Below are 14,214 nucleotides of genomic sequence, written 5' to 3'. Positions count from 1 at the left end.
AATAAACCTATCTCGTTAGTCATCCAATAAATTTTCAAAATCATTTTGTTTTGCAATAAATTTTCAACAATCCAACCATGATTACGAAAATAGTATCGACCTCGAAAAGTGGATATATTTTTTTTGCAAAATCATTTTGTGTGCTTAATTTACAACTAAGTGACAACTCCTCATAGGTTTAAATTAGATTCTATAAAAATAAACCCTTATTGTGCGTATAAAAAGTTGGTTATCAAAACCAGGTTCAAATAAAGGACTTCAGATTACATATTACATAACAAATAATTGAATTTTGAAAGCGATTTTATCATATCTTTCAATACATAACCAACTCTCCCGAACAACAAAAATTAACATACACAAGAGACTTATTTTGCAACCCTCTGCACTCACTTGCAGCATGATGAAGTGGTTGAATTTACATAAATGCCCCTGCTGTTCCCAGCTTAAAATATAAAGACAACACTGTCATGAACCCTGGATTTCTGATTCTGAGCCACACATTCCGATATCCACATTAAGTTTCTGATCTCCTGTTCCCTCAACCGCATGTACGCAAAGAACACACCGTAGTGAAACTGCAAAAAAATCATCAATCACGAAATGTTAACTTACACAAGATTTTAAAAATTGGACCAAACTTGCCATTCTGAGTAAACCACAGGGACTGGATTTGTAATTTACCTGTTGTTCAAAAGAGAGGCAGAGTCGCTTGACCTCTTCTTCATAGAAAGCTTTATCAAGCATTTGACTTTCTCCATATGATAATTTGGAGAAGATTGGTTGGTAAGGAGGGTATTTCTCCATCACACCACGAACCTATAATTTAAGGAAAAAAAAAAAAGTGAATTAGAATTATAGAATTTATTATTTATTATAATAAAGAAAAAGACAAACCTGGTCTATGTCCTCACAAATAGCAAGTTCCTCATGGCCATAAGGGTAACTGTTTGAACATAAAATGGAAATGAAATTAATTAAGTGAAAAATAAGGAAATATTTAGAAAAATTTTATCATTACATTTACTTACAGTAAACCGAAAGTAGAATACAACTTCCTACGATCTTCTCGGGTAAGCTCGGTTCCAATGCTGCATATATAAATCATGTGATAAAAAAATGATTTTTTTAAATAATAACTTCAGTTATATAATATATATAGTTAGCAAATTACATGAAATAGTTAAGATACAGAAAGAATATCATATGAAACTTCAACAACCAAAATGGTGAAATACAAGAAATTGTTTTTTTGAGGGAATAAATAGTTTTCCACATATGAAGATGTTCATGATATCTCTATTGTTTTAAAATAAATGTAATACTGTACTTGATACCTACTTTAAAAATAATAATAATAATAATATTGTCAAAAGGACAGAATAGGGAAAAAAAAAAAAAAAAAAAAAAAAGGTTAATCTCAAAAAAAACCTTATAATTTGTGTTTTTTTCCGGATTAAACCTCAAATTTATTTTTACTGAAAAAGGCCTTGTATTTTTTCATTATTTCCGATTTGGCCCTTTTAGTCATTTTTTGCCAAAAAATTTGTAAAATGTGAGGGTTTTTTCAGGAAAAACTAAAAAAGTTGAGGGTTTATTTGGAACATTTAGAAGGTTGAGGGTTTTTTTTTAGAAAAAAAAAATAATAAATACAAAGTTGAGGGCTTTTTCAGAAAAAATGAAAAAATACAAGGATTTTTTTAGGCAAAAAATAAATTTGAGGTTTAATCCAGAAAAAACACAAGATATAACGTCCTTTTTTAGATTAACCCGAAAAAAATGAATCAAAAGGATTATTATTACTAATAGAGTAAATTACTAAAATCATCCCTATGGTTTGATCAAAATTTCACGTTTGATCCCTAACTTTTTTTTTGCACTCGGATTGTCCCTATGGTTTGATTTCATTGCGATTTTCATCCCTATGGTTTGGTCAAAATTGCACGTTTGGTCCTTAATATTATGAATGTAAGGGACGAAAAATGCAACAAAATCAAACCACATGGACGATCCGAGTGCAAAAGAAAAGTTAGGGACCAAACGTGAAATTTTGACCAAACCATAGGGACGATTTCAGTAATTTACTCTTATAAATACTATTAATAAGAAATCAAATACTTTTGTAATAATGTTATAGAAGAAAAGAAATATAATTTGAAAAACATGAAATGGGGTTGCAAATGGTGAAATGAGTTTTTTATGAGTTGGCTTTTTCCAAAATTATAAAAGAAAAAGAAAGCTTAGCTATTATTTAATGACATAAACCCGAAATTCAACTAATAAGTTTTCAAATAGTTGAAGAACCTGTTTATGGTGATATTAACAGCTCTCCTATCTGCTTCAAATGCTAGAAGATCAGACATGATTTCAGAAGTGGCTCCACCTAATTTCTATTTTTAAATTCAAGTTGGAGATCAGAAATACAGGAAAAAAAAAAAAAAAAAAACATTTTCAGATTTCAATATAATTAACAAATGCTTACTTGGCAAAATCGATAGAAATCCTCAAGGTATGCCTTGTAAAGAGTATTTCTCATAATCTCAATGTTCATATCATCCAAATCCTACATGTAATCAGATAATGTAATGAATTTTTTCATTTTAAAGTTTAGATTATGTGTAAATTGTATATAGTTTTAACAAGCATATATATATATATATATATATATATATATATATATATATATATATATATATATATATATATATATATATATATATACCTCTGATGTGATGCATTCAGAGAAGTATGGAGCAAGTGGTGTATCAACAAGCACCAATCTGTAAAGCTCACGCATGTTTTGAGCAACTGCCAGGGTGGCAATACTGGAGAAACAAACAGAAAAAGATTAGCTAAAGAGCAAAATTTGGAAATAATTTTGAGAAGAAATTTAAAATTACCTGTCAAACATTCCCAAAGGGTGACATTTCTCTAATAGTTCCTGAACATCTCTCTCATGCAAGGTTCCAGTAACAATCAAGACAACATTGTCAATCATGTGACCATATCTGAAATTTTAGGTTCCAGTAAATTTAGATAAATCAACTTTCTTTTCACTCTATGTCATTGTTTTACATGTAAATTATGGTAAAAGAGAATTTTCAGAAGGATAAAAGAGAATCTACATGTGTGTAGTAGTTATAGAGAAGGGGTATGACTATGGGTATCTCTTGGAATACAAGAAAATAAACTTACGTTATGTACTCTAAGAAGGTTGACATAGGTTCAGTTGCTTGGCATAACATGTGCTTATACTCATCAACCAACTTAAGAGTGCATTTCTCTACAATTGTGGTTGTATGCAATGGTGATGGCTCTGCAAGAAAAATCATCACAACCATGATAAGTAAAGATAAACTAATGATCATCTGACATGCTTAAATGATTCAGAAGGAGAAATCTAGAAATCTATGTGGATACTAATGGGCCAAATATTCTTTTACTGCTTTAAACTGCATTAATGTCTTAACTCTGTTAAAAAGAATCATCCTTGTAGGACTAAATGAAAGTCAATAAACACACTTTTATTATTTAATCATTTTCATTTTTGTCAAAACCAAATGAGAGATGTCCAGAATGTAGTTCCCACAAGTTTTCAGACATAATAAGTTTATTACTCATTGAGTAAAATACATTCAGATGGAGATGCTTGCTGGAGAATAGATATTTCTGGTGAATTGTAGTAATTCATACCTCAAATTGGCAAAAGTTTCTTTATAGTTACGTTTTAAGCAAAACAAAAAATGACTCATTTCATGGAGGGAGCATATCAATGATCAATCAAGGTGGAGTTACATCGAGAGTCTCCTGATCTAGTTTCCAGAAGATCAGCAATCAATGAAGAACCATTGGTGGATCAATCAGCACAATATCCTTATAGCTTAGCGTTGAATTTAGTACAAAAACTTCACTCGCTACCAGTCTGTGGTATAAATAGCGATCTATCTTCGTTCTCCGCTCAACCTAAGCTCACTCGCCAACCAAATTATAATGAAAGACTTGGAATTGATCGTAATTGCACAGATACTGAATAGATACGGTGATCTAATCTTAGCTCTTCGCCAAAACTAAGCGTAGCAACAAATCAAATGATTATGAATGGCTTCGAATTAACCTTAAGTCCATTCATATAATAACTGATCCACCTAAGTAGTGTGACAGGCAACTTCTACACGAATTCAATAAAAACGATTCCTAACGAATCAACGGAACATGTTAAATCCGTAAAATATAAGTTATAATTATACCGTTTTGAAGATAAGGACCGTATTCGGTAGCAGAGAGATGCATCTTGATGTCATCAAGAGTTTCACACTGACAGAGATTGTTATAATCAGACGCGGTCAATAAACCAGATCTGTGGCCCCTGACGATCGCTTCGAGGTAACCTCCGTGAATGTTGAAGGTCATAGCTTCGAATCCGTACATGTTGTCTGATTGAAAGAGAATTACTGGCGAATTGAATTGGATATGATCAGACTACCCTTCGAGAAACCCTAACAATGGAGATCAACAAGATCAGGAAATAGCAAGGATGAGAAGGTAAACACGAAGGGGGTTGAATGGATCGCGTGGATATCGTTGACAGGAGTGTTTTCGGATCGAATCGAAATTCAGGTATTTGGAAAATGCTTACGTGTCTTGTGTAAGTTGTAACTCGGCATTGCCTATGGGCTTTTATGGCCCAAATTATGAATCCGGTCCGATGAAACGGTGTTTCATGTGTTTAATTGAAGTTAACATTTGGAAAAAAATAATATCTACGTTTTATTTAAAAATTAAATGGAAATCGGGTAATCTAACCCATATAAATGAGTATTTAAATCAATATAATCTTAATAATTTTTTTTAAATGGCAATTTTATGTAACATCTGGAAACCAGAAGGCTAATTAAGGAAAGATTTTATGTAAATTGAAGGTCTACTCGTTGAGTCTAAGGGGGACAACTTGACGAGTAGGACAACTCGACGAGTAGAAATAAGTTTTTGGGACGTGGGTTGAGAGATATACTCTACGAGTTGGAGAGGACCAACTCGACAAGTTGGTATGGATTTGGAAAACCCTAGATTCGGGGTTTTTCACCCTATTTAAGCATCTTAATCCCCACCTTATGACCTCATTTTCAGCCTCTAAGTCCCAAACCCTAATCCACAAAACTCTAGAGCATTTTGTGAGTGTGTGAGCCATTCTTGAGTAATCTTTGTGTGTTCTTGAAGCTTGAAGAAGAAGAAGGAGCTAGAAGCTTCACGGAGAAGATAGTAGATTGTGACAACCCGTAATTACGTTCTTGTAAAAGTCAAACTTATTTCCATTATTATCTTAATATGGTTAGAGTAATGAATTTATATGTATAAAAACCTAGTATCATGAGGTGTTGTGTGTTTTGGAAAAAAAGCATTTAGGACCACAAACCCTCGCAACCGCAAACGAGCCTTCGGGCCGAGAACCTCCATCAGACCACAAATGGTTCGCGGCCGTGAACCGAAGTCGTGAACTCTTCGGGTTGTGATCCCTCCCCTATATATATATATATATATATATATATATATATATATATATATATATATATGTGTGTGTGTGTGTGTGTGTGTGTGTGTGTGTGTGTGTGTGACTAAAAACTTCTTCATTTCTTCACTTCTGACCGTAAACTCGAGCCTTCTCTCTCAAGGTCATCAACCGTGAACACCTTTTCTCTCTCAAATATCATCATATCTCTTTTGAATCTCCTTAGAATCGACTTATATCTTCAAGTGTTCTTCATTTCTTCAAGATCCTTTGGGTCGTGAACCCTGAATCATCATCATTTGTCAAGAACATCAGGGCGTGAACTCAAGAACACCAAGTGTTCTTAGACCGTGAAAACCCACGTGGTCGTGATCTAGCCTCCCATTTTCGACTCTTGCACCCTCTTTTGTAAGTTAAGCTTGTAACTCAATCCATTTCCTTTCTATATTTATGATTATGATTACTAAATTGTAACGTCCGTAGATGTCTGGCTAGTCAATTTAGAGACGATAAGCATCAAAAATAACTTTTTGATGAAAGATTATTTAGAAGGATTAATCTTAACTAAGTTGTAGTATATGTTACAAGGATTTCGTACATATAAAGAACGCCGAAATCCGAATTATAACGAAGAAGTTATGATCTGTCAAAGTTTCACGATAGAACCGGAACGACACAACGTGACGTAAATAGTGAATTTACTTTAAAGCGATATTTGGCCTTAGATATCTAAATGAAAGTCGTAGAATACGTTAAACCGAGAGCGTGCATAAAAAGAACGTCTAAATCTGACTCTTTATGAGGAAGTTGTATTTTTCGAAGTTTTAGCATTAGTAGTATACAGCCCAAAGTTCGAATATGAGATCGAACGATATTTAGCCGAAACAATCTAAATGAGAAGAATATCTCATCGATATTAGTCTAACGGTAAAAAGACAGACGAAAATGGAGTTCAGATGAAGGAGTTATGAATTTCTAACGGAGTTTTCCTGTCCCGACCTACTAAAAATAATATAATAAAAATAAATTCAAAATTATCCGACTGAGTCTAAATGAAAGTTGTAGATCTTGTTTTTACCTATGCATGGATATAAAGAACATCGAAATCGTATGCAAAAGTTATGAATTTCTGAAGTTCGGGGCGCGAAACCTCAAACCTATCAGAGTTCACGACGTGAACTCAGTATTTACGACTTTTGGAGGCTGATAGACACAACTTGCGATAACGCATGCAGTGACGACTGAACTCACGACGTGAATATTTGAGATTCACGACATGAATCCATCAAATCAATCCTATAAATAGAATTCAAGGGGCAACCGAGTTTGGTTGCTCAACCTCTTCTCTCCCACTCCCGATACTCTCTCTAAGCCCTATTTTAACCCCCCCGAATCCCCGGTATCATCCCGAGACCCGAAGCGAGTCTCGAAGCCTAAAGATCCTGAGAATAAAAGAGTTTCCGAGCCGAAGCTCTGCCTGTGAGAAGCCCGGTGTGTGAAGATCATCTAATTTCACCAAATAAATACTACTCTTAGAGTCGTAGTGCTACTCGATCATCTTCTGATCAAGTGAGCGTATAATCCCTTTCATAAACACGATTTTAATACAAGTATTGTTTGAATGTATTAAGTATATGTTTGGTGTGAGTGTGTAGTTACTTTCTTCTAACACATAGATATGAAGTATTTGCTATGAATTACGTGTTATGTGTTTATATATTATTGTTTACTTGAGATGGATGTTGAATGAATGTTTTATACAGGTTTTTAAATAGTTTTAAACTATATATGTCATTTATATCTACAAATATGTTGGGTAGAACATGGGTAGATGAAATAGTTGGTGTGTGATGAAATAATGTGATAAAAGATAGGTGAGGATATAATGGTGATGATAATTAGGTGATGATAGATATGTAATGAATTACGAGTCCAAGCGATGTTGTGGTTGCGTATTCATGCGATAATAGTCTAACCCTTATTATGAATCACAAGTCCAGGCGATGTTGTGGTTACGTATTCATGCGATGATAGTCTAACCCTTATTATGAATTACGAGTCCAAGCGATGTTGTGGTTGTGTATTCATGCGATGATAGTCTAACCCTTATTATGATTTACGAGTCCATGCGATGTTGTGGCTGCGTAATCATGCGATGATACCCTAACCCTTACTAGACATATATTGAGGGAGTGATCCCCGAATTAGTATTGTCTATGCGATGTATGCAATGATCCTTAGGAAAAGTTCTTAGGAACAAACATATAAGGAAATAAGATATAAGGAGATGATAGGTAAATATGATATAGGAGATGACCCTTAGGATAATATCTTTAGGGAAGATTAAACGAAGATAATGGGGATGGGTAATTGGGTTGATTGTTTAATGATTAAATATAATAAGTATATTATTGTGGGTTGACCCACTCAGTTTTCTTTGCATTACAGGTAATGGCACAAAGGTATAAGTTGGTGGACTTGACGAGAGATTTTGGATTATAGATCAGTAGTTATAAATAATTGTTGTAAGGTCTATTTTATATTGTTTATGCTTTTGGTCTGTATCGAAACATGACATCCTGAGATTTTGTTATTTAATGAAAATACATTTCTTTAAGAAATGCTTTGATAAATTTTATTTTATCATATTTTATTTTGGGAACAAATTCCACAACTCTTTTAATCAAAGGATTACTCTAACTTTATGAAACAAAGCATAAACAAATCGGTCTTTTCTGGCCGTGAAATTAGGGATGTCACATAAATGTATACATATATATGTCTTAATATGCTAAATAGGACTTGTGCTTCGGGACTTCACTCATGAAACTTATCATCCTATATCGAACATTCAATTGAATCACTCACATAAGGTGAGTTCATACCCCTACAATTTACTCTTTTAAATGTTTTTAGGGGGGAATATAAGTAGAAAACAATATGATTGTGCTATTCATTAACATGTGGAAACAAACAAACCAAAAGGATTTCTTATACTTAAATGTGTTAAAACCATTTTAAAAACTCTTTTAAACTATTTTAGATTTCTGTTTTTTTTATCAAAATCATATTCGGGTACATATTAATGTACACGTATGCCTTAATGGACTTAGGACTATTGCTAAATACCATAACTCTTATTCCTTATTTGGTTGTGGCTTAGGATAGGATCACTAGTCTGAATGTCGGTTAAATCATAGTTATACTTGCTAAATATATGCATGAATATTAAATCTCATTATTTTCAAGGATTATGCTTAACTCAGTTGTACACATTAGACAAATTGAGTCTTTTCAGTAACAATTCAAACAAATATACTAGTAAACTATAATAGGTATGGTTTAGAGGATCACTACATACTATTGCTAGAATGGAGAAACAATATATGCGTCAGTACATACATACCATTCTATTCATTTACAAGAACAAGAAAGAACTTACATACTATAACAAGAAAATGAGATAACTAAAATGTGAGCCACTACTTCATGACATAGAAATACACTTGCCATGTCATGTTTTGTAACCAGAGTCTCCTGAGGGGAGAGCGTGCGTTTGTGTATAGATCTATATGGGATTGACAATCCCGCACCTTGTTGTTAGCTACAGTGATACCTGCAGGTCTATGGGTGACAAATGCATATCATTTTCGACATATGAATAACGTCGTGTTATATACTAGTCTATTGAGCATGGTTGCAATCAAATCACATTTAACCTTAATTAACCATTTGGTTTTCAAGGTAGTTAATGCATCATTAGCTTATTTTATTCGATTACTACTGAAAACCTTCATTTTTCCATTACATTCATATAGTGGATTTCTCACATGAGAGATGCATACTATTTTTGAGTAACGATAGTTGTACAAATATGGAAAACATACATCTACACTATTCCAAGTGAAAACATACATTTTACACTATTTTCAAAGAGAACATATCATACAAACAGTTGAGTCTTGGTAGAAAACTACTTTTCATTTAAAGGCAGGAAATATAGGATTTTCTGGGAAAGATACAAACATTTTTACTCAAACAAATACAAACATTTCATGAAACAAGAGCAAACTTTTGACACTAAATACTTATGCACTCACCAACTTAAATGTTGATACTCTCTTTCAAAATAACTTGTATTCTCAGGAAACCAGTAGACAAGTACACGAGCAGGTTTTTGGAGAAGACGGAGCATGTTCAGACTCGTCTTTGATTTTGATTATAAATTTTGGGTGTCATGCTACTCTACAAAGAACACACATGTATTAACTATTTTATTCATGCAATGAATGTTGTTGCTTGTTTTACTATTTTGCATTGTTATGATACTGTACATGACGTCCTCCACCCCCGAATGTTTCCGCCATCTCGGTTTGGGGGTGTGACATAGATCCAGAGACTTCCTTCCATCCTCATCATTTTCTGGTAATCAAGTCTCTAACTTAGCTATTAGTTCATTAGATATCCTTATCTCTATTTTATGAGGGTTTTGGTTCAAGAATCTTGATCTTTAGGACATGGACGTCCCAAGTGGCTTATCTTTCAGATATGGGATCTAGAAGGGGTTTCATGGCATAAAGGTGCAAACTTTATGACCATAGAAGCCCCATGCAAGCTTTAAAGTGTTGTTATGGCCTTTTAAGGCCTAAAAGGCCATGCATGGAAGGAAAGCCTGAGACTTTACGTGTTCAATTGGTATTTAAGATCTAGATCTATGTTAGTATGCTTTAGCTTGGAATATTAGGGCTTTTTAGACAAAGATTTGTGTCCTAAATGTTGGATTAGTGTCTAAGCCCGTAACTATATTTGGTAGGTACTTGACCCGGTTATGCATGGTCCTTTTGGGTTGCCTTCACCAAAGCAACTAGATAGGATGATTTATAAACCATCCATATTCATAAGAAAACCATGTATCATGTATCTCAAAACATCATATCAAATACCGTGACAAAATCATATGATAAAATATCAGAGTAATCTCCCAGGCCAAAAAGACTGTGGTGTGTGCCATGCTATCATCCCAAGTCCTTCCCTTTGCTCGCTGAAGTACCTGAAACCAAAACTGAAACTGTAAGCACGAAGCTTAGTGAGCTCCCCCAAATTACCAAATACCAAACACATAACATATAACAAATAGCATAACTCTGGGACTACTCCCAACTGCATCGGGACGAACTCGACATCGGCTTACCCGACATCAGACTCCTGCCCGGCATCGTGCTCACCCCAGCATCCGACCGCATCGGGCATCGGGAAACGTATTAGGACTGTCCCGACATCAGACCGAATTCCGGAACACATAACACATAATATACATGAATCACAAAGACATCAATCATACATAACTACTCCTCGAGACCGCCCCGACATCAAACCGAAGTCCGGAAATGTATAAACTGCATCGGTCTAACCCCAACATCGGGCTTACCTTGGCATACTATAACTACATAAAAGGGTCGATATTGGTGCCTTAGACCCGTTCCAACTAGAGGAAAACTCACCTCTCAATTTGACTGTTGAAAACTAGTGCAAAGTAACTCTGTCCGTTGCTCCAACTACTCTCCGACTATTATGACCAAATAAACACTTAGTTAAAAATTGAGAATCCTTTTAAGGGTAAAATGACTGTTTTACCCCTTTTTATCTAATTTGGGCCGTGACCTAGGTCCAATCCTTTCTAGTCCTTTCAAACCCACCAAGACCAGTTAAAGTCCCCAAATGGCCCAATTTTCTAAATTGGGCCAACTCCTCAAATGGACTTTCCTCTCAAGCCCAACTATCACTTGGGCCCTTGACTGACTTTTGAAGGCCCATCACGACCCAACTACTGATATGTCCAAATCTTGGCCCAAAACTGAGGCCCAATAACAAAAGTTTACTGACTGAGCGTATGCTGAGCGTACCTTTCTGTACGTTGCGCGTACTGTTGAAATGGCTTGTACGCTATGTGTATTGGCGTGTACGCCCAATGTACTATCTTGTTAATCCCTTTTCTCCAAAACTGCTTAATCCCTTAAGACACAACGTCCCAATTACAGATCTCAGTCCAATACTTCATCCTAACCCATAAAGTCGATCACTTAGTGGCTTGCAACCCACCAAATGAGCCCAACACTAAAAATAGCAATAAACTTTCATGAAAATGGCTGGATCTCTTGCATGGCTACATAAAAGCCTCAAAGCTTGCAACTTTACTGCTAAAGGAACACTTTAAGCTTCAAGGGTGGCAATCCCGAGCTCAAAAACGAAGTTTCATGAACAAGATCCATTCTTTGGACCTAAAAAGGTCCAAATCTTCAAAACCCTATATCTAAGCTTCTAAGAGGAAAAATAGGAGCTTTATACCTCCTTTAGGTGCCAAAAGATGAACTTGTTCCAGATCCTTGAGCTCAAGATACTCAAGTGCTTTTTCCTCCAACTTCTCTTCACTTCTTCCAAGCCTTTCTTCACCAAAATGAACTTAAAAAGGTTAAGCACACAAAGCAATGGAGTGTAGGACGAACTAGGGTTTTCTGAGGGTGAGGGACTGGTGAGGAGGCCAAAGGGGAGGCTATAATGGGGTATTTATATGTCTTAAACCCTAAAAATTAGAGTTTGGCATCTGTCCGCGTACGCTGGGCATACTTTTTGGTACGCTGCGCGTACGCCCCCGAGTCCCTTGAATCCAATGGTCACTATACCCCGTGTACGCCAGGTTACGCCCGACGTACGACTTATGGGCAGCTCAACTTCTTGGCCCATTTTCTAAGGTCCACTCTAAAAGAGTCCATTGTCCAAGCTAATAATACTCTACATAATTTAAATAATACCTCAAGGGACAAATGTTACAATTCACCCCCGCTTGAATTAGACTGTGTCCTCGAAGTCTGCTGGTGCTGAATCCGGAAACAACTCTAAGTAGTGGTCCCTCATCTCCTCCTCAGACTCCGAAGTCCACTCCGAACCCTTCCAGTGCTGCTACCACACCTTCACTAACTCGACTCTCTTATTTCCCAGCTCCTCCGTCTTGCTATCCAGGATCGCCACCGGCTTCTCAATGTAATTCTGGCTGTCATCAAGGTACAACCGTTGTCTCATCTACTAGGCACTTTCGTAGCTGAGAAATATGGAAAATGCTGTAGATCTAGCTGAGCTCGGCTGGAAGATCACACATTGCAATGTTGATTTCATTTGTCATTGAATGGAACAAATTGTAATGTATATTTCATTGTTTATTATATTAGTTTTTGTCGTAATAGATGTTTCATTTGATCGACAATATTCCAACTTCCAACTAAATTAGAAAGTACATATCACAATCTAAATAAATGATGAGAAAATTTATTAGTTTCATGGTAATGTTCATTATTTTGTGTTTTTGATATAAGGATAATATCTTAGTTTTTATCTTTTTGTTCTGTTCCATCGTATTTTTACTAAACGATGCACATATAATTGTTATGTTCTGTTGAGTCTAATTATGTTTTGCTCCATCAAGTCCGTCCATTCTTATTCATCTGTCAAACCTATTTAATAATATGTCATTTATATGACAAATATATTGATACATAAACAAAAAATAATGAATTAATTTGGTCGCTTTTTTTTTTTGCGCCACACACACATTAACCATTACCATATAACTTAAATAAATTAGGGTAAATTACACCATTGGTCCCTCATGCACATGCCAGAAAGCATGTTTAGTCCCTATTTTCAAAAATTAACTCGGACCGTCCCTTGGTTTGTTTTTTCTTGCATTTTTAGTCCCTACTGATATGAAATGACGATTTTACCCTTAATAATTTCATTTTTCATTTTATTTTATTCATTTATCAGTTTTAGATTATAAAAAAAATGAAAAATCAAATATGCCCACCCTCCCCTCCCATTCTCTTTCCATTTTCCTCCTACTTTTCCTAGAAATCAGCACCACCAGAACCACTGTCTACCACCACCGAATACCATCGGAAACTGCCCGTCCTCCTCCTTCCTCCGACGAATCCTTCCTCCGACGAAAGTAACTAGCCAAAAATCTTTTGTTTTCCCCTCTTTCATATCACCATCGTTAATCTCAAATACCCTCCAGAAACCACAAACAATTACAGTTAATATCCACCATCTCTAATTATCGTCAAGCTCCACCATTGATAAACCATACCTCACTGTCAAGCATCAAATATTCAACCCAAAACCTGCCTTCTAATCTGAAAATCAAACCCCTCATGAATCTCGAAATGATTCAAATCTACATTTGGATCTTAAACTCAAACCCAAATCGGAAAATTCGAACATCAGAAACCACGTCCTCTCCCTCTCTACATTTAGGTCTGAAACTTAAACCCAGATCTACATTTAGGGTTTCATACGGCGATGTTAGGGTTTCTACACAAATCTATGGGTGCGGGCGGCTCACAACAAGTGATGGTGAAGAAAGCTCCAAGAAGATACGCACATGCGCACCAAACCCTAGCCGCCTCTTATTTTTTCCAATAAGAGGGTAGCAGATCTTCACTCTGGTTTGAGTATAATAGATCTGCACTCCTCCTTAACCTTCTCCTTACCGTTTAGATCGACACTTCTGTTTGGATCCTTCGTCGGAGGAAACACAGGAAGCAAAACAAGTTCTTGAAAAGCTTGAGAAGATTAAACTAGAGCTTAGTCAGACTCTTGTTGATGTTGTTGTGGAGGTCACCGAAGCTTTACAAAAAGTGAATGAAAGATTGATT

At 35.4% G+C, this 14,214-nt stretch overlaps 1 protein-coding gene across 1 annotated transcript; it reads right to left on the bottom strand.

Annotated features, from left to right (window-relative positions):
- Positions 1 to 243: 243 nt before the first annotated feature.
- Positions 244 to 4,617, bottom strand: LOC145037181 (V-type proton ATPase subunit d2). Its single transcript, XM_078985775.1, has 10 exons — positions 4,248 to 4,617; positions 3,196 to 3,316; positions 2,901 to 3,008; positions 2,723 to 2,825; positions 2,483 to 2,563; positions 2,305 to 2,390; positions 1,032 to 1,091; positions 898 to 946; positions 685 to 819; positions 244 to 578 (listed from the first exon to the last, which is right to left on the bottom strand). Exons 1-10 carry the CDS (start codon positions 4,426 to 4,428, stop codon positions 447 to 449), a joined length of 1,056 nt encoding a protein of 351 aa, XP_078841901.1. The 5' UTR covers positions 4,429 to 4,617; the 3' UTR covers positions 244 to 446.
- Positions 4,618 to 14,214: the final 9,597 nt, after the last annotated feature.

Source organism: Lactuca saligna, chromosome 3 (genome assembly GCF_052625555.1).
Source record: "Lactuca saligna cultivar CGN05327 chromosome 3, ASM5262555v1, whole genome shotgun sequence".
Taxonomy (NCBI): domain Eukaryota; kingdom Viridiplantae; phylum Streptophyta; class Magnoliopsida; order Asterales; family Asteraceae; genus Lactuca; species Lactuca saligna.
Note: the sequence above shows the minus strand (reverse complement) of the source record. Positions and strands in the feature narration are given on the sequence as shown.